Raw genomic sequence first — 16,737 nt, forward strand, 5'->3', positions numbered from 1 at the left:
GGGTGGGGGGAAGTTCAGAAAGAGCATCGCTGCTGTAGGTGATCACAGAAGCCTGAAGGGGCGGAGCTTGAGACAACATCAAAACACACACACACGCTAATGGCTGCGATGGTGCCAAGCTAGCTTGCTAGGTGTGATCAAAAAGCCCCCACCGCCCCCCCCCCTTTCGAAGCAGGATCAGCTGAAGATGTGATGGCGTGCTTCCTGTCTACATGCAGGCCCCGCCCGCTGGCTGCGAGCCCATGAAGAGAAGGCGCCAACATGGCCGACAACAGAGCGGAAACGGGAGACACGCACACACACACATCTACGAGATGTCTGATGGGTGAGGAGGTGGGCGTGGTCGGTGTGGATGTCAACAATGGCGGCGGTGGCGGTGGTCACGGCAACAAAGATGGCTGCTTTGGTTACCTGGGCTGGCCAACGCTCCCAGGGAGGCGGCGTTGGAGGACAGGGGGTTGGCGGTGGACGGGCTGGCTGAGTTTTGGGCCGCTGCCGCCGCCGCCGCTAAAGTGGCCAAGTTCTGCAACTGCAGAGCGCTCATACCTGGACAGAGGAGGAGGGGGGTGTCAAAGCTGGGGGGCGGGGGGCGGCATTGGCCGAGGACGCCGTTTCCTGCCGCGGAGGGGAGGGCAGAGCTCGCTTCTTCCGGCGCTTGGTGGAGGACAGCTAACGGGACGTCCTGATGGTCATGTGTCGTATATACAGCGGGGGTGTATATACCGTTCCATGGCAACACACACACACACACACAGTACATGGGTGGGGGGGGGGGTGTTGGCGCCAAGGCGGCAGATGGATGGCAACATTCCTGATAGCATTCCGGCATCATCACGCTATCAGAAAAGAAAAAAAGGTGAGAAAGACCTCACGTTGTCATCTTTTTCCCATCCTGCTTTTTGCCTTTCCACGTTGCCGTGGTAACGCCACCGCGTCCGAGTCGCGCCTGTCTTTTATGAACGAATGCCAAACGTTGGCGCCGCGCAGATGGGACCGCCGAGCGACAGATCCTCCCACTCGCTTCCAAACGTTGTTGGCCAGACGTGTTTCAGCATCATTGAAGTGTGATCGTGGTGGGGGACGGGGGGCCGGGGGGGCCGGGGGGGGGCATTTATAAAGAAATGTAAAAATACCCAAATAGCAGGAGGGGAGGAAGTTGGAAACACTATACGTGCTAGAAGTACACTACGCTAAGTACACTACACTAACTACATGGCACTAAGTACCTAAGTACACATTTAGTACACCACACTAAGTACACTACACAAACAACACAAAGTACACTACACTAAGTACACTCAACTAACTACATGACACTAAGTACACTACACTGAGTACACTAGACTAACAGCATGACACCAAGTACACCACACTAAATACACAGCACCAAGTACACTAGACCAACTACATGACACTAAGTACACTTCACTGAGTACACTAGACTTACAGCATGACACCAAGTACACCACACTAAATACACAACACCAAGTACACTAGACCAACTACATGACACTAAGTACACTTCACTGAGTACACTAGACTAACAGCATGACACCAAGTACACCACACTAAATACACAACACCAAGTACACTAGACCAACTACATGACACTAAGTACACTTCACTGAGTACACTAGACTTACAGCATGACACCAAGTACACCACACTAAACCCCAAGTATACTAGACCAACTGCATGACACTAAGTACACGACACTAAGTACACTACACTACACGACGCTACGTACACTAGACAAAGTACACAACACTAAGATAGAGTACACTAGAAAAATACACTCGAAAAGTACATGAGACTGAGTACACTAAGTACGAAGTAGCCTTTTCCCACCACAATTAGTGGTGGAATAGGTGCAGATTGTGGAAGATCTAGAAATCTTGGTGTGCTGGTTATTGTGTGTAGCTGCTCTACAGGAGTCCACAGGAGGTCCCCTTTAATATTTGACCTCTCTGCTACTAAAAAGCTTTCTCATGGGATTGTTTTCTCATAACATTGTCCTGTATTTTAGACGGCGCTGTGGGTCAATAAAAAGCGGCGGCGGCCCACACATGGCCCCCGGCCCGCACTTTGGACACCGTGCTTCTGCGAGACTGAGAGCAAGGTTGCGTCTCGTCGGCTTCCTCGGCGGCGATCCTTTGGAGCCCAGAAGGTGGAGAACCATGGTAAACATCCTCCTTCTTCTTCTTCTGCCCCCGTGTGACGGATGGCGGCCTGACAAGGCGCCGCCACCAGCCCGGGGCCGGCTTCCTGTCTGGCCTCATTACCAGATGGAGACAAATCTCACCACGGCGTCATAAATCTTGGGGGGCAAAAGATCCGGCCACGCGACTTCATCTGCCGCGCTCATTGCCCCCCCACCCCCCACCCCAACCACCCTTGACACTCACCGGCCATCTGCTGGATCCCGCTGAAGGCCCCCAGGTTGCCGGAGGAGGTGGCCTGCTGGAGCAACTGCAGGGAGGAAGAAGACAAATCAGAAGCAAAATACAAGACGGGGAGGACTAAATGGGCGGCTAATGTGCTGTGATCTCCCCTCCCGGCGAGCCCCCCACCGCCAAGTTGAGCATGAAAGCTCTCATCCCGCCCGCTAATTACATTCCAAAACAAAAGCGGAATACTGATGGCCTGAAAAAGGCTGCAATTCGCCGCAAAGCAGCCTCGTGTTCGCCATCCCTTCTCCCGGAACGCCGCTCCTCTTTTGGACAAGCGGGCTAATTCTCCGTACAAGGGGAGGGGGCGGGGCCGCCCTGGTGAAGCCCACCAACCAGAGGCCGGCTGGAAAACGTCTCATTTGGTCCTCTTTCTTTTTAGTAACTACAACTAACCTAAACTAACTCATTTGTGACTTAGGATCCCATTTAGTTACTTTTAGTAACTACAACTAACCTAAACTAACTCATTTGTGACTTAGGATCCCATTTAGTTACTTTTAGTAACTACAACTAACCTAAACTAACTCATTGGGCCTTAGTTACTTTTAGTAACTACAACTAACCAAAACTAACTCATTTGTGACTTAGGATCCCATTTAGTTACTTTTAGTAACTACAACTAACCTAAACTAACTCATTGGGCCTTAGTTACTTTTAGTAACTACAACTAACCAAAACTAACTCATTTGTGACTTAGGATCCCATTTAGTTACTTTTAGTAACTACAACTAACCTAAACTAACTAATTGGGCCTTAGTTACTTTTAGTAACTACAACCAACCTAAACTAACTAAATTTTGGACTTAGGATCCCGTTTAGTTACTTTTAGTAACTACAACTAACATAACTAACTCAATGAATTGGGCCTTGGGATCCCGTTTAGTTACTTTTAGTAACTACAACTAACCTAAACTAACTCATTTGTGACTTAGGATCCCATTTAGTTACTTTTAGTAACTACAACTAACCTAAACTAACTAATTGGGCCTTAGTTACTTTTAGTAACTACAACCAACCTAAACTAACTAAATTTTGGACTTAGGATCCCGTTTAGTTACTTTTAGTAACTACAACTAACATAACTAACTCAATGAATTGGGCCTTGGGATCCCGTTTAGTTACTTTTAGTAACTACAACTAACCTAAACTAACTCATTTGTGACTTAGGATCCCATTTAGTTACTTTTAGTAACTACAACTAACCTAAAATAACTAATTTGTGACTTAGGATCCCATTTAGTTACTTTTAGTAACTACAACTAACCTAAACTAACTCATTTGTGACTTAGGATCCCATTTAGTTACTTTTAGTAACTACAACTAACCTAAACTAACTCATTTGTGACGTAGGATCCCATTTAGTTACTTTTAGTAACTACAACTAACCTAAACTAACTCATTGGGCCTTAGGATCCTGTTTAGTTAGTTTTATTAACGACAACTAACTCAATGGGCATGTTCTCCGGGTTCTCCGGTCCCCCCCCCCATTCCAAAAATATGTTAGCTTCATTGGCCATTCCAAATTGTCCAAAGGCTTCTCGCCCGGTTTGGGAACGCTGGGTGCCACACGGTCGCCAGAGCGACCGAGACAGTCGGGCAGCGCCGGGGGCAGGGTGTGCGCCCTTACCGCCAGGTACTGCGGGGTGAGGCCGCCCAGGCCCGTCAGGCCGCCCCAGGTGGTGGCGCTGTTGAGCTGCTGCATCTGCTGGGCCAACTGCTGCTGCAGGCGCCGCTGCTCCTTGTCCTTCTGCGTGTCGGCAAACTTCACCACGATGGGAGACGAGCAGCCCTGGTGGGGGTGGGGGTGGGGTGTGGTGGGGGCCAAATGTAGCACGGCATAAAAAATAGAAAGAAAGGAACAAAAGATGAGAAGAAAGAGGCTTCAAAGAGGAGCAAAAATCACTTCTGGGACTAATGAACACACTCTAGGTGTGTGTGTGTGTGTGTGTGGGTGGGTGGTCTAGGGGGCGTGGCAAATATTGATTCCGCACGGGTCCTTGAAGGGTCACATGGCCAAAATGAGCACGAGAAGGAGCTTGGGGTCTTTCCGCTTCCTCGTTCTGCGACCATGCGTCGTTTTACAAACACGTCAACACAACCAACAAGCAAGAAAACATGACTATTAATGAACACACACACACACACACACACACAGGAAGCCGACTCCAAAGCTGGCGGACCCAGGAGGGCTCGGTTATCTCAGAGTCCAGAAAGAGATTTCCTGACTTCTCCAACTATTTCATCAGCTGGTGGGGCACAGACCTCGTGTGTGTGTGCTGAAGCGGGCAGGGATGGAGACGTGAACAACGACGTGACGAGGCCCAAGGAAGACTGAGAGATTTGGAGCATCAGGAGAAGCTGCTTTAATTGTGTATGTGTGTGTGTGTGTGTGTGTTTGTGTGTGTGTTTGTGTGAGTCAGTACCAGCAATCATCCATCAGTGTTGTGTTGCTGCAATCAAAGCTAAGTAGCAGCTAATTAGCACTGACTATTTGATCGTGTACCTAATGAAATGGCCCTTTTCCCATCGTTGGTCTGACCGCCGCTCTGCCAGACGAGAGGCTAAAGGGCAAATCTAGGGGTGCACGATAATTATGGGGCCACGTGAAACGCCAAATAGAGACCTCCATGTTGTAAGCACACCTGCTTGGAGGGTGTGCCCGAATATGGTGCACCTAGCTGGGCCACGCCAGGAGGTTCCCTCCCCTCTATATGCTGGTTCTCCTGACCTCCATGTTGTAAGCACGCCTGCTCCGAGGGTGTGTCCGAATATGGTGCACCTAGCTGGGCCACGCCAGGAGGTTCCCTCCCCTCTATATGTTGGTTCTCCTGACCTCCATGTTGTAACCACGCCTGCTCGGAGGGTGTGCCCGAATATGGTGCACCTAGCTGGGCCACGCCAGGAGGTTCCCTCCCTCTATATGCTGGTTCTCCTGACCTCCATGTTGTAACCACGCCTGCTCGGAGGGTGTGCCCGAATATGGTGCACCTTGCTGGGCCACAGCAGGTGGCTCCCTCCCCTCTATATGCTGGTTCTCCTGACGTCCATAGCAGCACCCCGGCTGCTCAGAGGATGTGCCCAAATACAGCGCACCTTCCTGGGCCACGCCAGGTTGCCCCCCCACCCCCTTCTATATGCTGGTTCTCCTGATAGTCCTGATATTTGTTTAGGACTAATCCTAATCTGTTCCAGTCCTTCTCACCTCCTGGTGTGCACCAACTACCACTAAACAAGTCGTACAAAGTTGTCAGTATCAGTTTGAAAAAAGGAAAAACATATCGTGTGTCTCTGGACAAATCAGCAAGATGGCGCCGACCGAGGGGGCGAATCACCTGTCTCGCTCGCGTCCACTTTCATTAGGACGTGACATTCAGGCACGCGCCGCCACGTGACGCCCGCCACCTGAATGTCACGCCGTAATGAGACATGGGATATGATGCTGACAGGCCCGTCAACACGCACGCACACGCACACACGCACGCACGCACACACACACTGTAATGGAGCCAAGACAATAACTGAACTGTATGTATTCATTGATAGCAGAAGTAATGACTTCTATAACGGACCAAACCAAAGCAGCGGCGCCAACACGCGTGGCAGGAAATGAAAGTCTTTCATTGGAGTAGCTTTCCATCAGGGTTACGCCCATAAAAATGGCCATTTTTGACGCACGCCTCGCACCTCCCTCTCCAAACCCTCCTCTGTTTAAACGTCTGTTAGGTGACTATAGGGGTGTTATTTCATGTCTAGAGGGCTCTAATAATGTTAAAAAGTGTATTTAGAAGGTTTTAAACAGTTTTACTATGCCTAATAGGCCTTATTTTTTCCTCTTATGTCTACTATAATGGGAAATAGGAGTGTAACGGCGACTATAGGGGTGTTATTCCACGTATAAAGAGCTCTAATAATGTTTAAAAGCATATTTAGAAGGTTTTAAACAGGTTTACTATGCCTAATAGGCCTTATTTTTTCCTCTTATGTCTACTATAATGGGAAATAGGAGTGTAACGGCGACTATAGGGGTGTTATTCCACGTATAAAGAGCTCTAATAATGTTTAAAAGCATATTTAGAGGATTTGAAACAGGTTTACTATGTCTAATAGGCCTTATTTTCTCCTCTTATGTCTACTATAATGGAAAATATGAGTGTAACAGTGACTATAGGGGTGCTATTCCATGTCTAGAGGGCTCTAATAATGTTAAAACACATATTTGAAAGGCTTTTAACAGGCTTACTATGCCCAATAGGCCTTATTTTATCATCTTATGTCTACTATAACGGGAAATAGGAGTGTAATGGTGACCATAGGGGTGTTATTTCATGTCTAGAGGGCTCTAATAATGTTAAAAAGTAGCATTTAGAAAGCCATAAACAGTTTTTTAATGATCTAAGAAATAGTGAAATATTGCAGTATATTGCAAATATGAATATAGATACCTACTTTGTGGAACGTGAGGTCTCGCAGTGGGGGGGATAAACGATAAAGAATAATATAAATCAGTTGGATAGAAAGCCGGAAGGCTGTCGAAGGTTCTTCGCTACCATGACAGAACCTTCCTCCCCGCAACGTTTGCTCAAAGGCATCCCTGTGTGCGTGCCGGCAGGGGGTGGGGCCGGCGCGGCCCCGTGCGGGGGCAGGGGGTCGGGCGTGATTATGATGATCTGTTCTAATGAGGGGGTGACGGGGGCGAGCGTCACAGCCTGTTATTAGCGTTGACTCACTCGGCCCGCGGCATCCAATCCTCTTCCCGACGCGAGAGGCCTGTCGTGACAGCCTGTCGCCCGGGACGACGACGCCCGCCCGCAGAAAACACACACACACACACGCAGAAAAGCAAGAAGAAGCGTCAGCCGGGACCCCCATTACGGCGCGGCTGATGAGGTCTGCGCTAACCTCCTCCCGCGTGTCAAAGGTGTTTGTTTCCTCCGTTTTTCCTCATCCAGGCGGAGAGGAGCGTCGCGCTTACACGGCGATCCACGTGCGCGTCCTACATGCGACAGCTGTCCGTATGATGCGGGAATGACAAAGGGGGGGTCGTGTGAGAGAAGAGAGAGTGGCGTACCTCCATGGTCTGAGACTGGTGCATGGCTTTGATGGCATTCTGTGCCATCGCTCGGGTGGAAAACGTGACAAACGCACATCCTGTAGGGAGGGATGGGCGGGGTGGGGGTTGGTGGGACAGTGGGAGGGAGGGAGGGAGGGAGGGACGAAGGGGGCGGGGCCAGAAGGGCAGGAGGGAAGAGGAGGAAAGACGAGAAAGAACAAAAACAAGACAAAAGGGTTGGACACGTTTTGTCGTTATAAAAAAACCCACAAGAGACCCAAAACAGAGAACAGGACAACAGTGTTCTCGGTCGCTATAGCAACAACAGCAGGAAAACAAGCACAGTGTCATGACAAGCCCCTCCCTCTTTCCCCGTCACTCCACCTCCCCGTCATCCGGGGCTTCTGATTGGCTGGTCGCCGCCCTCCCGGGACGTCCTGATTGGCTGCTAGCGATTAGCGCGTCGGATTAGAGGAGATAATGAAAGCCCGTCAGCGCGCCCCCGGGCCCCCGGTTGGGGGCTAATAGCAGGCTGGGGGTCGGAGGCGTGACATCACGCCGTCAATGTTGTCTTCCACCAGCGACAGCGAAAGCAGGGCGACTATGGCAACGGGAAAGGGGGCGGGACTTTCCCGCTAAAAACGTGTAAGGTTAAGGGGGGGGTCATTCTGCCCACCCGCCTCCAGGGGGCGTGTCTTACTTGACAAAATAAGGCCGTCCCAACGCAAGCGATGTGGTTGGCGGCGCTAAAAATAAATGGCGGTCCGCATTCTGTCGTCCTTTCATGAAAGTAGGCTAGCTCCCCAGGCCCGGCGGCCCGCTGGTGGTGTGATCCATATTTTATTAATAGCGGCACGGCGCCGCTCCTCTGATTGATGCCGCCATCGTTAATGGCGGCGCGGCTCGCTGGAACTTCCACAGCGACCCGCTCCGAGGGTTTATTGACTCGCCAGAACCCAAGTGGAGCGCCGCCACTTCCTCTCCGACTCGCTGCTAAGTGCTGCATGTTAGCGTGGAGACCGCGTCTCCGCCTAAAATATTGATGAGGACAAAAGAGCGGAGTTGGGGGGAGGGGGGCTTGGGGGGGCGGGTAGGAATGCGGTCGGACGAATTGACGCCGGAACGTCTTTGCGGGCCAGCCAGGCAGAACGCGGGTTCTAGAATCAGGGGAGAGTGGAACACGCCGGGAAAGCAACAAGGAAACATCGGGAACAACGACACGACAACGACACGACAACGACACGACAACGACACGACAACGACACGACAACGACACGACAACGACACTACCGACAGCTGGCGGGACACACAGGAAGCACAGGTGGGAGGGGCCTTGGGGGCGGGGCATGTTGGAGGATGATTGGTGGATGTCAAACATGATGACATGTTTCTCGGTTGGCCTGGAAGTGGAATACCGAGCTGGTGGAGAGGAGGTGTGTGTGAATGCCGACAATGAAGTGGGAATGCTGCTAAGAAGATGCAAGGAATTGGAAGGAATTCTGCTAGATAGGTGGCCTGAGTATCCTGGAAAAGTGGGAATTGGGGGGCTGAAAAATGACCGAAATGGTGAAGTGTGTCGAGAAATGCAGAAAAATTCCATGCATTTCTCTGGGAAATTTTGGGCTTGAAAAAGTGAAATTCTGGGAAAACATCTCAGAATGTGGGAAATATCTATCCTGAATATTTTGACTTTGGAAAGAATTTGGAAGTCGGAAGAGTAGAATTTCTGTTTGGAAAATGTGCAATTTTGTGACAATTTTTGTGACAAATTTGGACTGGAAAAAGGGAACTTCTGGGAAAAGAGTGAATTTTTGGGACAAGAAAAATGACACATAATAGTTTTTAAATGTAGAAAAGTTCCATGCATTTCAGTGGGAATGTTGGGTTTGAGCATTCTGTGAAAATCTGGACATTTGTGGAATGTTTGGGAATATTTTCCCGTTGGAATGTTTTGAATGGGTTAAGAAATGTTGAAGCTTGAAGAATCTGAAGACAAAATAGAATTTGTGTTTGGAAAATGTGGAATTTTGTGAAAAGCGGCCAATTTGAGGATGTGGAATGATGTTGGTGGAATTGTTTAAGAAATGTAGAAATATTCCATGAATTCCAATGTGACATTTTGGGACAAAAAAGTGGTAATTTTTGGAACATGGAATAAAGATATCCTGAATGAGTGGAATGTTGTGGTGTTGGAACACTTTGGAAAAAATAGAATTTGTCTCATGGAAAAGTGGGAATATTAGGGATACAATGTTTTGCCATCATAGTTTGTGGAATGTGGAAAAATTCCATGCAATGGGGAAATTTAGTAGCTGGAAAAGTGAAATTCTGGCAAAAACAGGAAGGTCTGGAATGTGGAACCTGGATATCCTGTCGTTGGAATGGTTGGAGAAATGTGGAAGCAGTGGGAAATATAAAAAGGAAATGGAATTTGTGGGAAATGTGGGAAATTGGGTACGTGAAAGGGAACGTTGGGAGTGGAAACGTGTGGGAACGCTTGCGGCATTTATTGTGCCAATCACCTCGGCCGTCCACACAATTCCCGCTGAGCATTCCGGTTTCTTTTCAGTAGGACGGAAAGAAAAGTGCTCAAGGTGAGGAAGTTGTGAGCTGTGACCCCCCCCCCCCAGCGTGCGGAGGCGGTGAGGTCACAGTGAGGTCAAGCTGGAAGGTCAAGCACATGTACAGGGCGGGATGGGAGGGGGGGGGAGGAGAAGAGGGGTGAGCGGGGTGGGTAGGGAAAAAAAGGGGGCGGGGTCAGGGGAGAGAGGGAAAGATGCTATATCGAGCCCAAATCTTCCCAGCGGCCACAACAGCCCCAAGACGCCACTCAAAGTCCCCGCTGAGGGGCGGAGCAAAGCTGGGAGCGCTCTGGAGGCTGTTGGGCGGTCCTTCCCGCCGCCGGCGTTCCGTGTGGATGGAAGCGAGGCGAGACTCACGCACCTCTGCTCAGCCCGTCGGGTCCCCGCAGGATCCGGCATTCCTCGATCTGCCCGAAGGCCGAGAACATGACCCGGATGTCGTTCTCGTTGCACTTCTTGGACACCATCCCGATGAACAGCTTCCTGTCTTCCACCGCTGCGGGAAGACGACAACAGCGGACGTCAACTTCCTGGTGGTACCACCAGTACTACCGTTAGTAGTAGTAGTACTAGTAGTACCACGACTAGACAACACAACCTTGGAGCGTGTATCATCGTTCAAAACATTGTTTTCATACTTTTGTTGCCATGAAAATCATATTTATATACATCATCTTTACGTGTCAATATTTGACATATATTTATATTTTAAGATGCATATACGTTCATTCTTTTTTTTAATATTTATATTAAAAATCTGTTTGATTTCATTTTTTAAATGTTATAAAAATATCATTACATTATTTTCATCTATTTCTTTGAATATGTATATTTAGAAAAATATATCAAATTTGACTTTATATTTAAAAAACAAAAGTATGTTTTTATATATAAATATATTGTATATTTATACATTTAGTTCTATGTATTTTGATATTACACCACATATATTCTAACATCATTTTGACTGTATAATATTTAGAAGAGTTTTTTTTGTATAATTTACTAATAGATCAAATATTGTTTGTTTTTTACAATTACAAATATTTTATTATATTAATTTGATTCATGTATATGTTAATATTTATCATATTTAATAAAAACAAGTTAAATACATATGTTAAACATACGTATATTGACTATGATGTATTAATGATATTTATTGTGTCATTTTATTATTATTGTCATTTTTATTTATTTATGAAAATATTTTTTTTGTTAATTTTTAAAAATGTCTTCAAAGGCGCAGGAATGTCATCGCACACACGAGAGAGCGCGTTTTGACTTTTTTTTCTTCCCCACCAGCTTCCCAGCATGCCTTGCGGGTGCCAAAGGAGTATGCGTTAGTGTTGCATCTATGTTAGGGTGTGATACATAAGCCCACCCCCTCCCTGGAGGAGGCGACCGCAGGTGGCGGCGAGGAACCTTGGTGGTCTTCCAGCGAGCGAAGCGTGCGTGCGCGTGCGTGGTGCGTTCAATGCTAATCTAATTGATTTTTAATGAGCAAAGTGTCAGCGCGGAGAGCGAGGCGAAGGAGATAAGCGGTCTGTTGCACTGAGGGAAATCAATAGCACACTTGTTTACTTTGCTCTCAGGATTGTTTGCGTGTTTCAAAGAGAACGCGGCGCCAAGATAAGTGGCGCTTCGGAAAGCTCCGACTCATTTGTACACACCCCCTCGCGTGCGCGCGTGTAATTAATTTATGCTGCGTGGCGTTTGCTGCAGGAAGGAGTCGTCTTTGAAAAACAGCCAACCTGTCAAGAGTCGTCTCGGCGGCGAGCTTGAAGGCATCTCCACGTCGCCGGCGACTCCGCTAATAAAGCCGGCGGCGGCCATTCATCACGCTAACGCAGCCTATATTTCTGGGTCGTTATGGCTAAGTGGATGGATGCGTGGCGTGCGCGCCGCTCCGTACTTCAGCGGCCCGCCCCCCCCCGCCCGCCTGGCCGCGTAAAGTCATATTCCGCCATATTTCACGCCGCCGTTCCACCGCTGGTTTGGCTTTGTGGCCAACTGTCACGTTACTGCTTCATGACGCGGCTTTACGACCTTCCTTAACGCTTGGACGCGTGGCGCTCGCACGCACGCACACATCCACGCACGCGCACAACAGGAAGTGTCAGGACAACATCACAGATACGCCACCTTCTCGTTATTTGTCTTATGGAGCCAAAAGACCCTTCCTGGGGCGCCTGCTCATTGTGATCAGGTTTTACCCGCAAGAGGAAATTTCATTTTTTTTGTGCTGTGATTTTGTTGCAGGCCCATAATAGTAAGATGGGGTGCTGTGATTTCGTTGCAAGCCCATAATACTAAGATGGGGTGCTGTGATTTTGTTGCAGGCCCATAATACTAAGATGAGCTGCTGTGATATTGTAGCAGGACCCTTACTACTAAGATGGGGCGCTGTGATTTCGTTGCAGGCCCACAATGATAAGATGGGCTGCTGTGATTGTGTTGCAGGCCCATAGTACTAAGATGCGGTGCCGCGATTTTGTTGCAGGCCCATAATATTAAGATGGGGTGCTGCGATTTTGTTGCAGGCCCATAATATTAAGATGGGGTGCCGTGATTTCATTGCAGGCCCATAATATTAAGATGGGGTGTTGTGATTTTGTTGCAGGCCCATAATACTAAGATGAGCTGCTGTGATATTGTAGCAGGACCCTTAATACTAAGATGGGGTGTCGTGATTTTGTTGCAGGCCCATAATATTAAGATGGGGTGTCGTGATTTCATTGCAGGCCCATAATATTAAGATGGAGTGCCGCGCTTTTGTTGCAGGCCCATAATATTAAGATGGGGTGCCGTGATTTCATTGCAGGCCCATAATATTAAGATGGGGGGTGCTGCGATTTCGTTGCAGGCCCATAATACTAAGATGAGCTGCTGTGATATTGTAGCAGGCCCATAATACTAAGTTGGGGTGCTGCTTAAGCTTGGATGCAGTACATTGCTCACAGGCCTCCTGCAGGGCCCCCCTTGTACTTTTCGCTCCTATTGGCAGCCCGTTGAGGCAGCTGTCGGATCGGGGCCGGAATGAAAGTGCGCTGTCTGCTGGTGACGAAGGACAGGATGGTTGAGCAGAACGGAAGGAACGACGCACGCGTCCCGTCTGGTCTTCACTAGCTTTTCTTGGAAGGGCCGGACTTTCCTCAGCAGCCGAAAAGAAACGCCAGGAGACGTCTGGAATGTACAATCAATTCACACAACTTTGGAAAGGAGGTGTGTGTGTGTGTGTGTGTGTGGAGGAGAGCATCCACGGGGGGGAGGAGGGGAGGGGAGGGGAGGAGGTAGTTCATCACGAGGCCAAAATGATTCAACTTTGGTTGACCTTCCTCAGACGTGCCTCAATTATTCATCACACGCTTTACATTCCTACTCGTATTGTCCTCTTTTCCTTCTTCTCATCACGCACACGCACACACAAACACACACTTTCATGCAAACACACCACTGATGTGTGTGTGTGTGTGTGTGTGTGGACTCACCGTTAGACTTCTCACTGTCTGCAGGCTTCATCTGGATGGGGTGGTGCATCTGCAACACACAACAGCATCAGTGATAACGTCTGAACACCACATCCACCAGGACGCCACACCGGACCAGACCACACCGGACCAGACCAGACCACACCAGACCACACCAGACCACACCGGACCAGACCAGACCACACCAGACCAAACCAGACCACACCAGACCAAACCAGACCACGTCAGACCAGACCAGACTTCCAGCACGCATAGAGGACCATATTCCTGCTCCTGCCAACAAGGGGGGCACTCAGCTTTCAGCCCCGCTTTATGCTCATAAACTCATAATATTATATATGTACGTATATATATATAAAGCTGGAATACTATAAACAACTGGAATACTATTGACAAACAAAAGAACATTGTGATTTTGGGAGAATTAGCTTGAGGAAAAACATATAATATTACAGCAATAAAGTCAAAATTATGACCAATAATATTTACCAATAATATGGGAATAAAATCCTAATATTATGGGAATAAAGTCCTAATATTATGGGAATAAAGTCGTACTAATATGGGAATAAAGTCCTAATATTATGGGAATAAAGTCCTAATATTATGGGAATAAAGTCCTACTAATATGGGAATAAAGTCCTAATAATAATAATAATAATGTGTGTGTGTGTTGAGATGAAACATGATTGATGGCTTATGATGATGCGATGTAACCCCGCCCCCTCTGTGCCTATTTTTTTGCCTGGCCGCCACGGCTGCTTCCTTTATGGAGGATTATGTCGGCGTTTGATCTGCGGGGAGACGAATGACAGTGATTCTCCAAATCTAGTCCTGTATCCATCACACTCCAGCACCCTGGAAGAGTGTGCGTGTGTGTGAGTGTGTGTGTGTGTGTGTGTGTGTGTGAGTGTGTGTGAGTGTGTGTGTGTGTTCGCCATCATGGCCGTGGGCTCCGTCACAGCACCACAGAAGGCTTTGATCTTCCAATTCTATCACACACCTTCATCCCAAACCTCCCTTATCACCCCCCCCTCCCCCCTCCTGGACCACTTCCACAGTCTGCCTGGGGATGGGGGGGCGATGGACGAGGGACCGCCAAGTTAAAAGCATGCAGAGATTCCAGCCATCATTTGACAAAATAAAAGCTGACTTGGAGGGAGGCCATGCCAGATCCCTTCTGCTACATCTTCTTCTTCCTTGGCACCCCGGCTGCGGATCAACGCAGTCAAACACATCTATACTGTACTACACTATACTACACGATACTATAATATAGTATACTACAGTATGACATACAGTATATAGTATATACGTACACTAGCATAAGACATACTCAGTCAGTTATCAATAGTAGAATATTTCCAATATTCATACAAAGAATACAATAACAGATCAATATAATCGATATAATTTGAAGTAATATTTCATACACAAGAAATAAAATATAAAAAGAATATGGTGTGTAATTAATAAATAAAAACTACAAATAAATACAAAAACGTAGGGTGTCAAGTATTAAATAATAATTCACAAATATGATACCTAGCTACATATTTCAATGATAAATAATACCACTGAAATAAATACATAGTAATATTACAAATAATCATTTGGAAAGACATATTAACCAATAAATACAAAATATAATGATAATAATAATGAATATATATTTGGAAAAATAGCAAATCTGTAGCAATTAGATAGAAGTATGGCAAATAATAACATGAATAATCAAACATGAAGGTGATGGATATTTAACAGTTATCATCATCATCATCATCATCAGTGAAGGAATGTACTGAATGAGAAATGGCGCCTTTGAAGTGCGTGGACAGGGGTCAAAGGTTAAAGAGAACAAATTCCGCCAAAGGCAGACGAAGAAGACGATGACACGTGTGCATGTGCACGTGCACGTGAAAAGGAGGAGAGTCACGTCACTTGGCGTTATAATCCATCTCGCCAAACGCCATGACAGCATCCGGCAGTCGCTCTTAGACACACACACACACACACACACACACACACACACACCCCAAGTGTTTTCCAGCATCCCCCCCAGGTCTGCCCCCCAGAGGCTTCTGGTGGACACGTTTGATCTGCTGAGCTCCCGCTGAGCTCCGACAAAGCAGGACTCTCCTCCACCGTCCCAGAATTCCACAGTGCTGCTCTCCTCGGGCGGCCTGACATTCATTACACGCTCCTCAAAGCCAGAAGAGCAAGCGCAGCCTCCTGCTGCACGCCGCCGTCACACCAGAGGCCGCGGCGGGTCAGAGGTGAAGGGTCAGAGGTGAAGGGTCAGAGGTGACGGGTCTTCCGACGCTTGAAGCTCGGCTTACGTGCGCTCGCTCGGGTTTTACGAGGCCTGGAAAGGAGGCACTGGGAACGGTACGGTTGGCCGGGAGCCGGCTGGCGCCATCGTTAGGACCGTCCTGGTCTTTAAAGGAACATGGACACCCCTCGCCAGGGGCCGTTTGGAGCCTGTGGCTGTTTTAGAGATTGGCTTTTGAAAAGTCAACTTGTCTTAAGTCACAGGACAAACACAACGTGGGTGGAGATAGCCTCTTCCAAGGAACAGCCAAACGTGGACTACTTATTTAAAGGAACAGCCAAAGGTGGACTACGTATTTAAAGGAACAGCCAAAGGTGGACTACTTATTTAAAGGAACAGCCAAAGGTGGACTACTTATTTAAAGGAACAGCCAAAGGTGGACTACTTATTTAAAGGAACAGCCAAAGGTGGACTACTTATTTAAAGGAACAGCCAAAGGTGGACTACTTATTTAAAGGAACAGCCAAAGGTGGACTACTTATTTAAAGGAACAGCCAAAGGTGGACTACTTATTTAAAGGAACAGCCAAAGGTGGACTACTTATTTAAAGGAACAGCCAAAGGTGGACTACTTATTTAAAGGAACAGCCAAAGGTGGACTACTTATTTAAAGGAACAGCCAAAGGTGGACTACTTATTTAAAGGAACAGCCAAAGGTGGACTACTTATTTAAAGGAACAGCCAAAGGTGGACTACTTATTTAAAGGAACAGCCAAAGGTGGACTACGTATTTAAAGGAACAGCCAAAGGTGGACTACTTATTTAAAGGAACAGCCAAAGGTGGACTACTTATTTAAAGGAACAGCCAAAGGTGGACTACTTATTTAAAGGAA

The 16,737-nt window shown here is 47.7% G+C and overlaps 1 protein-coding gene across 13 annotated transcripts in view; it reads right to left on the reverse strand.

The window, feature by feature from the left end:
- celf2 (cugbp, Elav-like family member 2) overlaps nucleotides 1-16,737 on the reverse strand; it is a 124,028-nt gene that overhangs the window by 7,197 nt on the left and 100,094 nt on the right. For 6 of the 13 annotated variants that reach the window (XM_078791246.1, XM_058069384.2, XM_058069387.2 and 3 more), the window contains 6 exons: nucleotides 13,574-13,622; nucleotides 10,444-10,578; nucleotides 7,519-7,598; nucleotides 4,078-4,239; nucleotides 2,406-2,469; nucleotides 412-546 (listed from right to left, as the gene is read on the reverse strand). In XM_078791246.1, coding sequence (XP_078647372.1) covers nucleotides 412-546; nucleotides 2,406-2,469; nucleotides 4,078-4,239; nucleotides 7,519-7,598; nucleotides 10,444-10,578; nucleotides 13,574-13,622 — 625 coding nt within the window. Of the gene's footprint in view, nucleotides 1-411; nucleotides 547-2,405; nucleotides 2,470-4,077; nucleotides 4,240-7,349; nucleotides 7,416-7,518; nucleotides 7,599-10,022; nucleotides 10,136-10,443; nucleotides 10,579-13,573; nucleotides 13,623-16,737 lie in introns of those variants that run through there. The other 7 variants (XM_058069389.2, XM_058069388.2, XM_058069391.2 and 4 more) reach the window with 3 other exon arrangements.

The sequence above is a fragment of the Doryrhamphus excisus genome, linkage group LG6, assembly GCF_037039965.1.
Source record: "Doryrhamphus excisus strain RoL-2023G ecotype Guam linkage group LG6, RoL_Dexc_Guam_v1.1, whole genome shotgun sequence".
Taxonomy (NCBI): domain Eukaryota; kingdom Metazoa; phylum Chordata; class Actinopteri; order Syngnathiformes; family Syngnathidae; genus Doryrhamphus; species Doryrhamphus excisus.